Raw genomic sequence first — 11,668 nt, 5'->3', positions numbered from 1 at the left:
AACAACTAACCGGCCAATAGCAACGATCACAGGCTCCATGGCCTACCTGGTCCACACCGCACACGCTCAGTGCTTGGGCCTATGGGTGGGCACGGTGGGCTGGATCCTGACTGGCGTGGCACTGGGATTGGTCCAGTGGCGGGTGTGGCAGGTAGACGACCTCTCCGTGATCTCCTCTGGAGTGGTCTGGGTGGGCGTGTGGAGAGTGTGTTTCTACAGCCACGTCCGGGTCACCCCGGAGTTCAAAGTCATGTACTGCCAGAGAATGGGACTGGCTGAAGACTACACGCCTCCCGAAGTCGCGGCCGCACAGGTGCTCATGCTGGTGGCGCTGGGGGCGGGGCTGTGCGGGAACGCCTTCGGCGTGTACGGCCTAAGGAGCATCTACTTTGGACTGGAGAAGAACGCTCCTGTCCGGAGCGTCTTCACCGCGGCGGGCGCCTTCTTTCTGCTAGCTGCCACGCTGGCTCTAGTGCCGCTGCTGTGGAACCTAAACTCTGTGGTGACGAACCAAACCATCGCCTTCCCGACGCAGTTTTACATGCCGCAAGCCCCAGTCGAGCAGCACACCGGCCCGGCTATCGGAGTCGGTATTGTAGCCTCCACGCTGCTCATCGCCAGCGGGGTCATCTTTTTCTCTTACCGGCTGCCGGACCGAGGAGGCCGCAGCGTAGAGCCTTTCCCGGCGGAGACGACAATGGATATGTCTCGCGACTCTGTAGAGACGGATCGGTACACACCGAGGCCGTCACAGGCTCGGGACAACCCCGCCTTTCAGTCAGACGAGAACTTGTAAACAGTCATGAACGATGCTCTGGATCTGAATCCAAGTCCTTCAGGTGTGAAGAACATTTCGGTGTTGATTGAGGACGATCATTTAATGATCTGATGAATGATGAACATGTAGCAAACTATTTTACCATTAATAAGAAAACATATAGGCCTATGTTATTAGTAATATACAGCCTGCTTCTGTTTTTTTGCAGCGTTTTAACCGGTCAATGTATCGTCAATAGTGTTTACAAGCTACCACCTTCCTGTATGCTGTCAATAATAGGAACAGTAAACCTTGGGGGGAAACATGCACTTCGTCATATGACACTCTTGAATTTGTCTCCGCCACCACTCCGAAGGGACATTCATCCTCTCTAATCCAATTTTAAGATGTTCATTTTGATTCCTTAGGGATTTTTACAAACTCGCCACATAACATTTTATGTTTAGTTTTTTATATTTCCAGAGGTCTGGTGCAATAGCTCAACAACAGCAATGTTGTTGAGTGTCAGTTACGCATTTTATATTTGTTCCACTGGTGCTAACAGTCGGCCTACATGGCCTGCCAATGACAATGCAGGGTTACAATAAATTAACTTTCTTTCTTAGATTTTTTTCTTCTTCTTTTTTCCACACAAACATTCTCCAGTGAAAGACTTAAATTTTCCCAAATAAGAAGAACTTAAATATGTTTCATAAAGTGTCTTCAAAATCAAAGCTTTCGTGCACTTACATTTTACATTTACATGTATTCATTTAGCAGACGCTTTTATGGATTTTAAGGATGTCTGATCCAAAAGCAGGATGTGTGTGTGTCGCGCAGACAGAGCTGTGTGTGTGTGTGTGTGTGTGTGTCACGCAGACAGAGCTGGCCTCAGTGAGCTCCTGTCTGCTCACATTAAGACTCAGTGTTTCCTTCTTAATGAGGCCTGGCTAGGAGCTGTTCTGCCCTGGCTAGGAGCTGCTCTGCCCTGGCTAGGAGCTGCTCTGCCCTGGGTGGGAGCTGCTCTGCCCTGGCTAGGAGCTGTTCTGCCCTGGCTGGGAGCTGCTCTGCCCTGGCTGGGAGCTGCTCTGCCCTGGCTAGGAGCTGTTCTGCCCTGGCTAGGAGCTGCTCTGCCCTGGCTAGGAGCTGCTCTGGCCTGGCTAGGAGCTGCTCTGCCCTGGCTAGGAGCTGCTCTGCCCTGGCTAGGAGCTGCTCTGGCCTGGCTGGGAGCTGCTCTGCCCTGGCTGGGAGCTGCTCTGCCCTGGCTGGGAGCTGCTCTGCCCTGGTGTTATCAAACTCAGGTTCAACCCTGCTTCTGGCAGTAGGTGTCAAGAGACGTCCCACGGTTTCCCAAGCCTCACAGTTGCGTAAATCGTCTGATTCTGAATGATAAAAGAAGAATAACAGAGGGATTATCGTTTATATTAATCTCTTGAGGATTTCGAGGTTTTTGTTTAATCCGGAACCAATTTTGATCAAAGTGTGCAACCTCCTGAAGTCCTCTTCAGTAGGAGGGGGTGCAGGGGGGGCAGGGGGGTCCCAGTCATGGACTGAATCAAAGTACAGTAGTGCAGCAAGAACTGAGAGAAAGGTCTCCACTCCACCTCCAGCACCATCCAGGTATTCATACCTAAAACCAGCCGTCAGAACGGTAGCCAGGAAGGAAGTGATGCGGTTGCCTAGCAGCCTCTTATGTCCCTGACTTCCTGCGGCCAGCGGAGGCAGGCGGTGTGAAGAGAGAGGCAGGTCCACGCCGAGGCAGCAGACCTCCTGGAGCAGGAGGGGGGGCACAACAAAGGGGACTGTTCCCATGGACGTGACGTCCTGGCCCGCTGGCCTCCACAGCACCCCCCCCCCCCCCTGCACCCCCCCCCTTGCCCCCCGCCCGCCCTGCACCCCCCCCCTGCCCGCCCTGCCCCCCCCCCCGTGCTTGTGTGCGTAAAAGAGATAGAGAGAAGCAGAGATAAGGGACACACCTTGTAGCGTGGAGGTGTCTGGTTGCAGATCTATGTTTAGGTGTGCCAGGTAGACTGGTTGTGTTTGAGAAGTTTCTGGACGTTTTGGCTCCTAGCACACTCGTATAGGAAGGCTGTACTAAACAAAATTTAAAATAGATGTAAACTTTAAAATAGATGTCGGCTTATTAGCATTGTTAATTTGAATACTTGTGTGACATTCGATTGCTGTTTGGGAATGAGAGAATAGATTCAGAGATAACAGCTCTGAATACATGGATTCAGAAATCTCCGGAACTTCTCAGACCTTCAGACCTTAACCTTGACCCTGACTCTAAAATACCACAATAGCCCTCCATGTGACAGAGCAAGGTTTGCCGCAAAGCAAACCAGGCAGTATTAGAACAGACCTGACTTTGTGCAGTCGTTGAATCTGAAACGGCTTAATGTTAACTTTCATTGTTAAAGTAACGTGACAAACCAAACACACTGTTTAACATAGAGGGTCGGATCCATGTGCTTCTCTGATGTGAAGGCAACCACAGCTCGAGATAGATATTGAGATTAGCATCGCGAGCTAGAATGAATTCATTGTGATGCAATAACAAAGGCAGCTTTCAGAGGGACAACATGGACACAGGCTGTGGCGCGCGGAACATTTCAAAGTCCAGGCGCGGCGCCGGTGAACGGAAGTGATCCGGATTGGACGGACACAGAGGCATGTCCGCAATTACAACACTGTAAAAATACGAATGTACCAAGAAAAAGAAAAACATTCAGCAAAACACGGCCTTAACGAGCCTGCGTAATACTGCCAAAGTAATGAGTTTTGTGAGCACTGCGTAACGCATTCTTCCCGTGTAGTCCTTGAGGTGAGGTGCCCATTAGGCACATATTTGTCCAAGGCCAGAGGAGGCGACCAGCAGGGTTCAGACATAAGCTCTGTTTCCGCTGGACTTGCTCCGTCACCTCATATCACACATCGACAAACTGAAGTCCTCCAGGAACAACTGGGAATGTGCAGAACGGCAGCTCGTTTATGACAATGTGTCAACTAAAATCAGAATTATGTAGTCTATTTGTGATGTTAGTGTTGCACTGGGTCTGGTAAAAAAACATTAAATACAAACTGTTCAAGAACCGGACAACTGGCAAGAACTGTAAAAATACTATGCACTACTTGTCCTAGATTATCTACGGCACTGTTTGATGTCGCTTTGGACAAAAGCGTCTGCGGAATGGAAAAATCATTGTACAATTGTAAGGTGTGATGAACCGTTAAGTGAATTGCTCAAACAAACGGATAGTCTGATTTGATAAATACAACTTTATTCGAGATCTCACAACAGTATCTTTGGTAACCTGTGTAGGAAATGTAGGATTGTGAAAATTAGCTGAATTTAGGATTTGAATAGAGTTTTGAATGTGCAAAATTAAAGCGCTTCACGTGGGCTATGATGCAGGGTATTTTGATATTGTGCATCAAAGTAATTTAGGTGAAGTTGATTCTTTGGTCAGAGAGAATGACATGGATGTAATCAGATCATCAATCATCAAAACACTGAATGCCTTTTCAACCCATAAGCCCCTGAAAGCAAGTCATAAAACAATAAGCTATTTGCATAAACGCTCTTTAAGGGTTCCTCTATTTAATTGGGACGTTTCCAATATCATCAACATATTCCTTGCTAGATAATTAAAATATTACTCATACCAAGAAGAGATTGACAGTAAACAATCTGTGCTGATGTAAATTTCCCATAAAGAGATCATTAACTTTACAAGCAATAAAACTGCCGTAACAGATCCCATTCAAGCCTACGTGTGTCCAACACTGGCACTACTGTTGTTGTGCTACGATGTGGACAGAGACAGGGAAAGTGGTATTGATAGGAGGAGATTCCTCAACATTCATTGGCAATAAAATGTAGCTTGCAGACGTTGAACAGGTCAAATATATAGCGAACAGTAGTGTGATATAGGTGTCCTACAGTACAATATTGTTATATAATATACAGTATACATATATATTATATTCAGTTATAACAACGGAGGAAACACGATCACTTAAAATACCGATATGACGACGGACCAAATTATCTGTGGGTCAAAATTAATCGTTTCCATTAGATATATATGCCCCGATATTTTGAGCGATTGAATACAAAAATACAAGTGAGAATATATCTACAATAGCAGCTTGGTGTGCATTGTCCCAGCAAATATACTCGAGAAACGTAATTAGACAAGCATGTGATAGGAAGTTAGTAAGCAGCGTTTCTTTCACCTTGGTGAAGAGAGAGACAGAGGAGAGAGAGAGGGCACAGGTGGTGGTCAAACGTACTCAGGCATCTTCCTACGGGCGGCCTGACTGTCCGCTCGCCCCCGCAGCCTCTGCAGAGGAACGGCCAGGGCACAGTGTTCCTCCTGCAGACACACGCAGGAAGCGACCAGCAGCAACCCCGCCACCAGGTGCAGCAGCGCCGCGGTCCAGCCACAGAACAAGGCGTCGCCAAACTCCCACCGCGGCACGACGTCCGGCACCGAGTCATCGAAGAACCTCAGGACGGTCAGGTGAGCGATGTAGGACACAGGGACGAGGCCCAGCACCCCGGCCACCAGGCACAGCACCCCGCCCAGCATCTTTAGCGTCCTCTTGAGCCTCAGCCCCTCCGGCCTGCTGTCACAGCTGTTGATGAGGTAGATCCCCGGGATGGTCAGGAGCAGAGCCAGCAACCCTGTGGCCAGCGTCACGCACATGAGGATACGAGCCAGCTTGATGTCCGGGGGCAGCCCCAGCAGGCTGTCGTACGGCCGGCACTCCATCCCTCCCAGGTCCTGCACCACGCACGTCTTCCACAGCCCCAGCTCGTAGCTCTCTGCCGGGAGCAGGTCGGTGGATAGGGTCAGCCAGGTGGACATGGTGGTGGTGGCCAGCGAGCACAGCCAGGCCCCGATGCAGAACAGGACTCCCAGGAGCTCCAGGACGCACACGCCCGTGTCCATGGCCCCCGATGCTGGACGCTCTCAGCTCTGCTGCCCCTGACTGCTGGTCCAGGCTTGCTGCGAGGGGCCTGATTAGCACTGACAGAGGGTAGCTTCTAAGCCCCGGCGCTCGCTGCAAACACACACTCGTCTGCCGGGGTTGGAGAGGAAAGAGTTCTGACGTGCTGCACTCCCCTCAGAGGCACCCGACGATGCCTTGACAGAGCACAGGAGGAAGTGAGAGGCTAACACACGGAACAAGAGAACCATTCAGTTCTCTCTCTCTTTCACTATCTGACTTTCTCTCTTCTCTCCCTGTTGTTGTTTACACTGTGTGAAGTGTACGGGATGCTGTAAACTCAAAGACAGGATGCTATCAAAATGCAGTTGTAGTTTCCACAGCATATAAACGAACAACATGTAAAGTTAACAGTTAGTTCTTGTTACTGTGTGTGTGTGTCTGTGTGTGTGTGGGGTGTCAGTGTTTCCACATTCATAGAATAAAAGTATTTGTAAAATACAATTTTAACAAGCCTGTGTACATCTATAAAAGTCTGTCTGAACTGGGACACACCTTAGATACTAGTTTGCCATTCGGTGCTTGTCCTTGTTTAAAGGACATGCAAGACACAAACACTAAACACTGTGACCTTTAGACACTTGTGTCGCAATGTCTCAATTTGTGTTTCTGATCATTGGTTGTCTATGTTAGATATATTTTCTGTCATCAGTAATAATTTGCTGAAGGAAAATATTGACAAATCTATTCTACTAAAATAGTGTATTGGTTATCCATCACTGAAGGTGATTCACTTTTTCAGAATCCATATCAGTGAAACCAAGGACAATGCGATTAATAGATTCTCTGTTTAAAGTAAAATTATCTCTTGACCTTGGGTTTCTCAGGTTTAGTAGGGCTCATTCTTCAACAAGGTTGGACTTCAAATGAGATAATCTCCTCCTCCAAATTACACAAACACTGTCACAAGACCAAACCCAAACCCCCTTAGTCACAAAAAAATACAGAAAACGGCTTTGAGTATTATTTTATGGACTAGTTACACGCCAGTATGCGGATTTACCATGATACAACGTTGTCTACTGTCTTTGTTACTAAAACAAGTTACAAATGGCTACAGGAATGTGTAGGACACTGGTAAAATATATATTACAGGACATGCAATGATGTGTAAGATAAAATGTTTTGATATAAACAAGCAGTTGCAAGCTTTCAAGCCTCTCACTGCTCACAGCATGAAGTCGACAGGATGAATTCGGAGTCAAGGCCAGTTCACATTGCCCCAACGACGTCCAACAAACATTCAAAAGCATTCTACTGTCGGGTGTTGGGTTTAGAAAGATAACTGCCATTTTCAAACTGCTCCAACCAACACCAACAGGCACATCACACCAAACCAACACAACCCGACATCCGTTGGCTTGTTTGGGCAGTGTGAACCGGCCTTTATGCGACGGCCTTTGCGGGTAGGATGGCTTCCTTGAGGAGCAGGTAGTCAGCCACCATGGTGGGCATGTAGGACAGGGGCAGCCAGAAGAATTTGGCGTCCCAGCCAGGAGAGTAGCGCTTGCGAGGGTGACAAGCAGACACGGCATGCTCCATACAGCTGACCACCTTCATCAGGTCCCCGTCGGACATCTGGGACAGTTTCTGCTTCATCATCACCTCCACTGACGGAGAAGACGAGAGTAGAAGCTGTTTTGGTACTAGAATACTGGTTAGCTAAATGGGTACCATCAAGTTGAACACTTTTCACCAGATTTCTTTTAACAAAACAGATTTTCATTGTCATTTTATACGAAAACAATAATCTAAATGTGAGGTCTGCTTTGCTCTGAAAATACATTTGTGGGAGTTAGAAAACAACCCTTCATGGAGGATAGACTTTACCCTTGTCCAGATAATCGTGTCCATATTCGTCTTTGAGCTCCTGAGGAAGTCTGTCCCACAGCTTCTTGATGCTGCGCCCCAGCACCTCAGAGTCTGTCACCGTGGTCTTGAAGAAGCCTGGCTCGATACACAGGACTTTCACCCCAAAAGGTTTCATGTTCAACCTAAAAAACAAATCATTTAATTCACTGTGTTAAAACTCCCTTTCAAACGGCGCTTCCAAAACCAGCAGGCTGTCATTGCTGTCTGTCTTCACCCCCCTACTCCCTCGCTAGGCCCAGATCCTAAATACAACTGATCTTTATAGCACTTCAAACAAATGCTGGAGCAAGACTGAGTAAGAATAACAAAAACACATCTCAGATGCTGGCAAGAATTCGGAGTTTCAGGCTGTAACAAACAGCAGCAGTGTGAGCATTACCAGACCACGTGTGAATCGACGTAAATACATGAAATATCTACCCTAAAATGTACAATTGTTCTTTTTAACCCTTGTGTTATCTTCGGGTCATTCTGACCCATTAGTCATTGTGACCCACCTTCGTATTGCGACAAATTTACCTCATACAAAAACAAAGTGAAGCATTTTCTTTTAACTGTCGGGCTGTCTCAGGCCCCCCACATTGGAATGGTTAAAAGAAAATTATTTTTATTTGTTTTTGTATTGGGTAAAATTGGGTAAACACAACGATGGTTCATTACGAACCTTTGGGTCATGTGACCCGAAGGCAGCACGAGGGTTAAGAAGCCTACGGTGTGTTAGTACCTGAGGCTGTCGTTAAAGGCCTCCACCCCGTACTTGGAGACGGTGTACGGCCCTCCCACGGGACTGATCCTGCCGAACACGCTCGCCACGTTCACCACGCGACCCCGGGCCTTCTTAATGAGCGGGAGCACACTCAGCGTCACGCCGATGACCCCGTGCAGGTTCACCTCCAGCATGGACTTGTAGTCGTCAATGGTCAGCCAATCACAGGGAGCGGAGGGCACGGCCACGCCCGCGTTGTTCACCACGGCCCACAATCCTGGGGGTCAAAGGTCATCCAGTTAGGGTTCACCTGATCCAGGGGGATGGGTGTAGCTCAGTGTGTGTGGAGGATTTGGCTGTAGTTCAAGAGGTCACAGGTTCGAAACCACCCCTGTATATTGCTTGGTATGAAACCCTTCTTCTAGATGAACACATTGTATCCATGTCTGAGTGTGTTAAGTAATTATTAACAGTTTCTCTACGTTAAAATCCATAGGATATTACTGGATTCATAAATCAAGTATATTTACCTAGGAAAACGTCTGACAGCTGTTTAATCTTTATAGATAACCCAAGTGCAGCTTTTGGGTATAGTTACTGTGTATGTGATCCTAACCCAGCACAACAGAACCTACTCACCCCTCGCCCCAACCTTGTCTTGGATGAAGGCTGCGACCTGGCTGATGCTGTCGTTCTTGGTGACGTCCAGGTGTGCGGTGGTCAAGCGATCGGAGCAGACCTTCCTCAGGTCATCCTCGCCCTTCTCCGTGAAGCAGGCAGCAATCACACTGAAGCCCAGCTTGTCCAGGTGTCTGGCCAGGAGGTTCCCGAAGCCCGTGTCACATCCTGTGATGTAAACGTACTTGTCCGACTTGTCAGAGACTCGAGGGATCTCCCTGGCCCAACGGTACAGGTAGAAGCACACCACCAGGCCCAGCAGGTACAGGTACATATCTGGAGGTTGAGAGGACTGTCTCTGAAGATCAACGACCCACAATCAAACTGAATCCTAACATCTGTTAGGAAGCTGGCAGGGCTGAATCCGTTTTGCGTTTGTGATAATCCCTGGGCTCCCACACACTTGCAAGATGCAAAGTAGCAGCTATCAGACAGAATGCCAAAGGCTGAGTGTATATCAGAAGTTGTGTCAATTTCAAAGTGCAAACTGGGGTAAGCTATCTGATTAAACTGCTCTTTGTCAATGATCAACGCATAACTGCACGTTTGCTAAGTTCGAAATCTGAACGTTTTGAAATACTGGAAAAAACGCACATGCATTAGCAGATTATAACAAATAAAACGACTAATTAAAAAGTAGGCTAAATAATCTTACGTTATAAAGTGAAGTAAAATAATAATGTTGCACACGGTTCAATTACATATTTCACATTGCACACAAAAAAAGGTAAACCTTCGAAAACATGATGATGTTGTGTTTAAGAATCTTCAAAAATTTCTTTAGCTGTCAAACCACTACGATTTTTGAACTACTAAGACTACAAGGCATCGACTTAGTTAGGACTATAGGACCGACTGTTGTCTGCTACTTAGCAAAACAAATCAGTCAACAGAATATTTTATAATTACCTGATAACTGTCGTTGTTTCCCAACAAGGAAATAGTTATCCCTTCAAAATCAAGTACCCGAGTTTGTTATTGTAAGGATATCACATGGTCAAATCTGGCCAATTAAATCCCGACGTTTATCGCTAAACGTTTTCACAAGACCCTCTTAGAAAAACTGTCATACAAAGACCGAACACTAGATGACGTCAAATACCTCAACAATACACAACAATAAACCCGTCTCGCACGAGACGGGTTTATTTTTTGGATATAAACGTATGCTAAATGAATACAATATAGGCTAATGTACAGGGAATCGGGCTAGTAATCAGAAGGTTGCTAGTTCGATTCCCGGCTATGCCAACCAAATGACGTTGTGTCCTTGGGCAAGGCACTTCACCCTACTTGCCTCGGGGGGAATGTCCCTGTACTTACTGTAAGTCACTCTGGATAAGAGCATGTGCTAAATGACTAAATGTAAATGTAAATGTAATAGGCTAATAGAATGTAAAATGTAACATACTGACATCGGTCAGTAGGCCTACGCGGCGGTTGTACAATGTTTCTGTCTTGTATTAGGCCGTTTAGGAAATAGCCTTGTCACGTTCACATAAAAAAGTTAACAATTCTTTTTTGAAATAAAAGATTTGAAAAAAGTTTTGAAAGGTCAAAACAATACTTTCAAAAAAAAGGTTTGCATTATTGGTGAGTACTTGATGACTCTACTGTATATCTATTGTACTCTGCTCTGCTTTACTCTGTTATAGGCTTCTCTGTTCTCTTCTCCCCAATCCTCCTCTCTCCTCTCCTTTTACTCAGAGGCTCTGCTTTCACTGTGTATGTGAAAATAAAGTTTTGAAAGTAAAAACAAAAAACACAACAGACACGTTTGTGTAGTGTTGTGTGTGAAAAAAGTTTCGAAAGTATATATATTTTTGCAACAGAATCCGTCTGTGTGAAGAAATGTTTGCGTAAATTCTGCTACTCACACACACGCACACACACACACACACACACACACACACACACACACACACACACACACACACACACACACACACACACACACACGCACACACACACACACACACACACACACACACACACACACACACACACAGACACACACATCAGGCCTAATAATGTTTTAAAGAGTGTCTCAGATGCTGGAAAGCATTCAGAGCAGTTTGACATGAGCAACACTGAGAGCAATGACCTCAGTGATGTTTGGAGCGTTTCTCAACTCCTACTCTGCTGTTTATTATTAGTGTTTATTCGTGTTTAAATCCATCTCAGAACGTTTCACTTTCATAAAAACCTAATGTGTACATACATGTACGTACATGACAGCCTTTATTTAATACATGTTGTTGTATTCGACATGTAACTAACAAATTGTACTGATTGCACCATTTTGTCACCAGTACAGGCAATAATCTACTCAGTGTTGGAACTGCATGAGTTTGCCTCTATTTTCTACCCACATTCACAATACCCGTGACAATACAGAATACTTCAACAGATTTTATTTCCTGTGTTAGGTAGGCCTACTGTAGGCCTACTCAATACACAATCTAAGGACAATAGTCAATCTGTCAACCTTTTTGTTGCAGCTGCTTTTGAAGTGTAGGCAGACAATCTGACAACTCTCCTGAAGCAGAGGAACCCCACAGCGAAAATGATTTATTGAAACATATTTTAGTGTGGTTTGCAGCTGTTTACTTGGTTACAGTGTCAGAGACATTTAC

The 11,668-nt window shown here is 46.2% G+C and overlaps 3 protein-coding genes across 3 annotated transcripts; 1 reads left to right on the top strand and 2 right to left on the bottom strand.

Annotated features, from left to right (window-relative positions):
- Positions 1–37: 37 nt before the first annotated feature.
- LOC136966317 (claudin-34-like) lies at positions 38–1,349 on the top strand. Its single transcript, XM_067260793.1, has one exon. The coding sequence runs from the start codon at positions 38–40 to the stop codon at positions 794–796; it is 759 nt and encodes a 252-aa protein (XP_067116894.1). The 3' UTR covers positions 797–1,349.
- Positions 1,350–5,046: 3,697 nt separating this feature from the next.
- Positions 5,047–5,718, bottom strand: LOC136966339 (putative claudin-24). The gene has a single exon (XM_067260819.1). It carries the CDS (start codon positions 5,716–5,718, stop codon positions 5,047–5,049), a length of 672 nt encoding a protein of 223 aa, XP_067116920.1.
- A 1,008-nt stretch (positions 5,719–6,726) lies between these two features.
- On the bottom strand, positions 6,727–10,023 carry LOC136965923 (retinol dehydrogenase 7-like). The gene is made up of 5 exons (XM_067260225.1): positions 9,942–10,023; positions 8,994–9,308; positions 8,373–8,631; positions 7,607–7,770; positions 6,727–7,386 (listed from the first exon to the last, which is right to left on the bottom strand). The coding sequence occupies exons 2-5, from the start codon at positions 9,304–9,306 to the stop codon at positions 7,163–7,165; spliced, it is 960 nt and encodes a 319-aa protein (XP_067116326.1). The 5' UTR covers positions 9,307–9,308; positions 9,942–10,023; the 3' UTR covers positions 6,727–7,162.
- Between the last annotated feature and the right edge of the window lie 1,645 nt (positions 10,024–11,668).

This window comes from Osmerus mordax, chromosome 22, assembly GCF_038355195.1.
Source record: "Osmerus mordax isolate fOsmMor3 chromosome 22, fOsmMor3.pri, whole genome shotgun sequence".
Taxonomy (NCBI): domain Eukaryota; kingdom Metazoa; phylum Chordata; class Actinopteri; order Osmeriformes; family Osmeridae; genus Osmerus; species Osmerus mordax.
The sequence above is the reverse complement of the archived record's forward strand: the minus strand, read 5'-3'. Positions and strand labels throughout refer to the sequence as shown.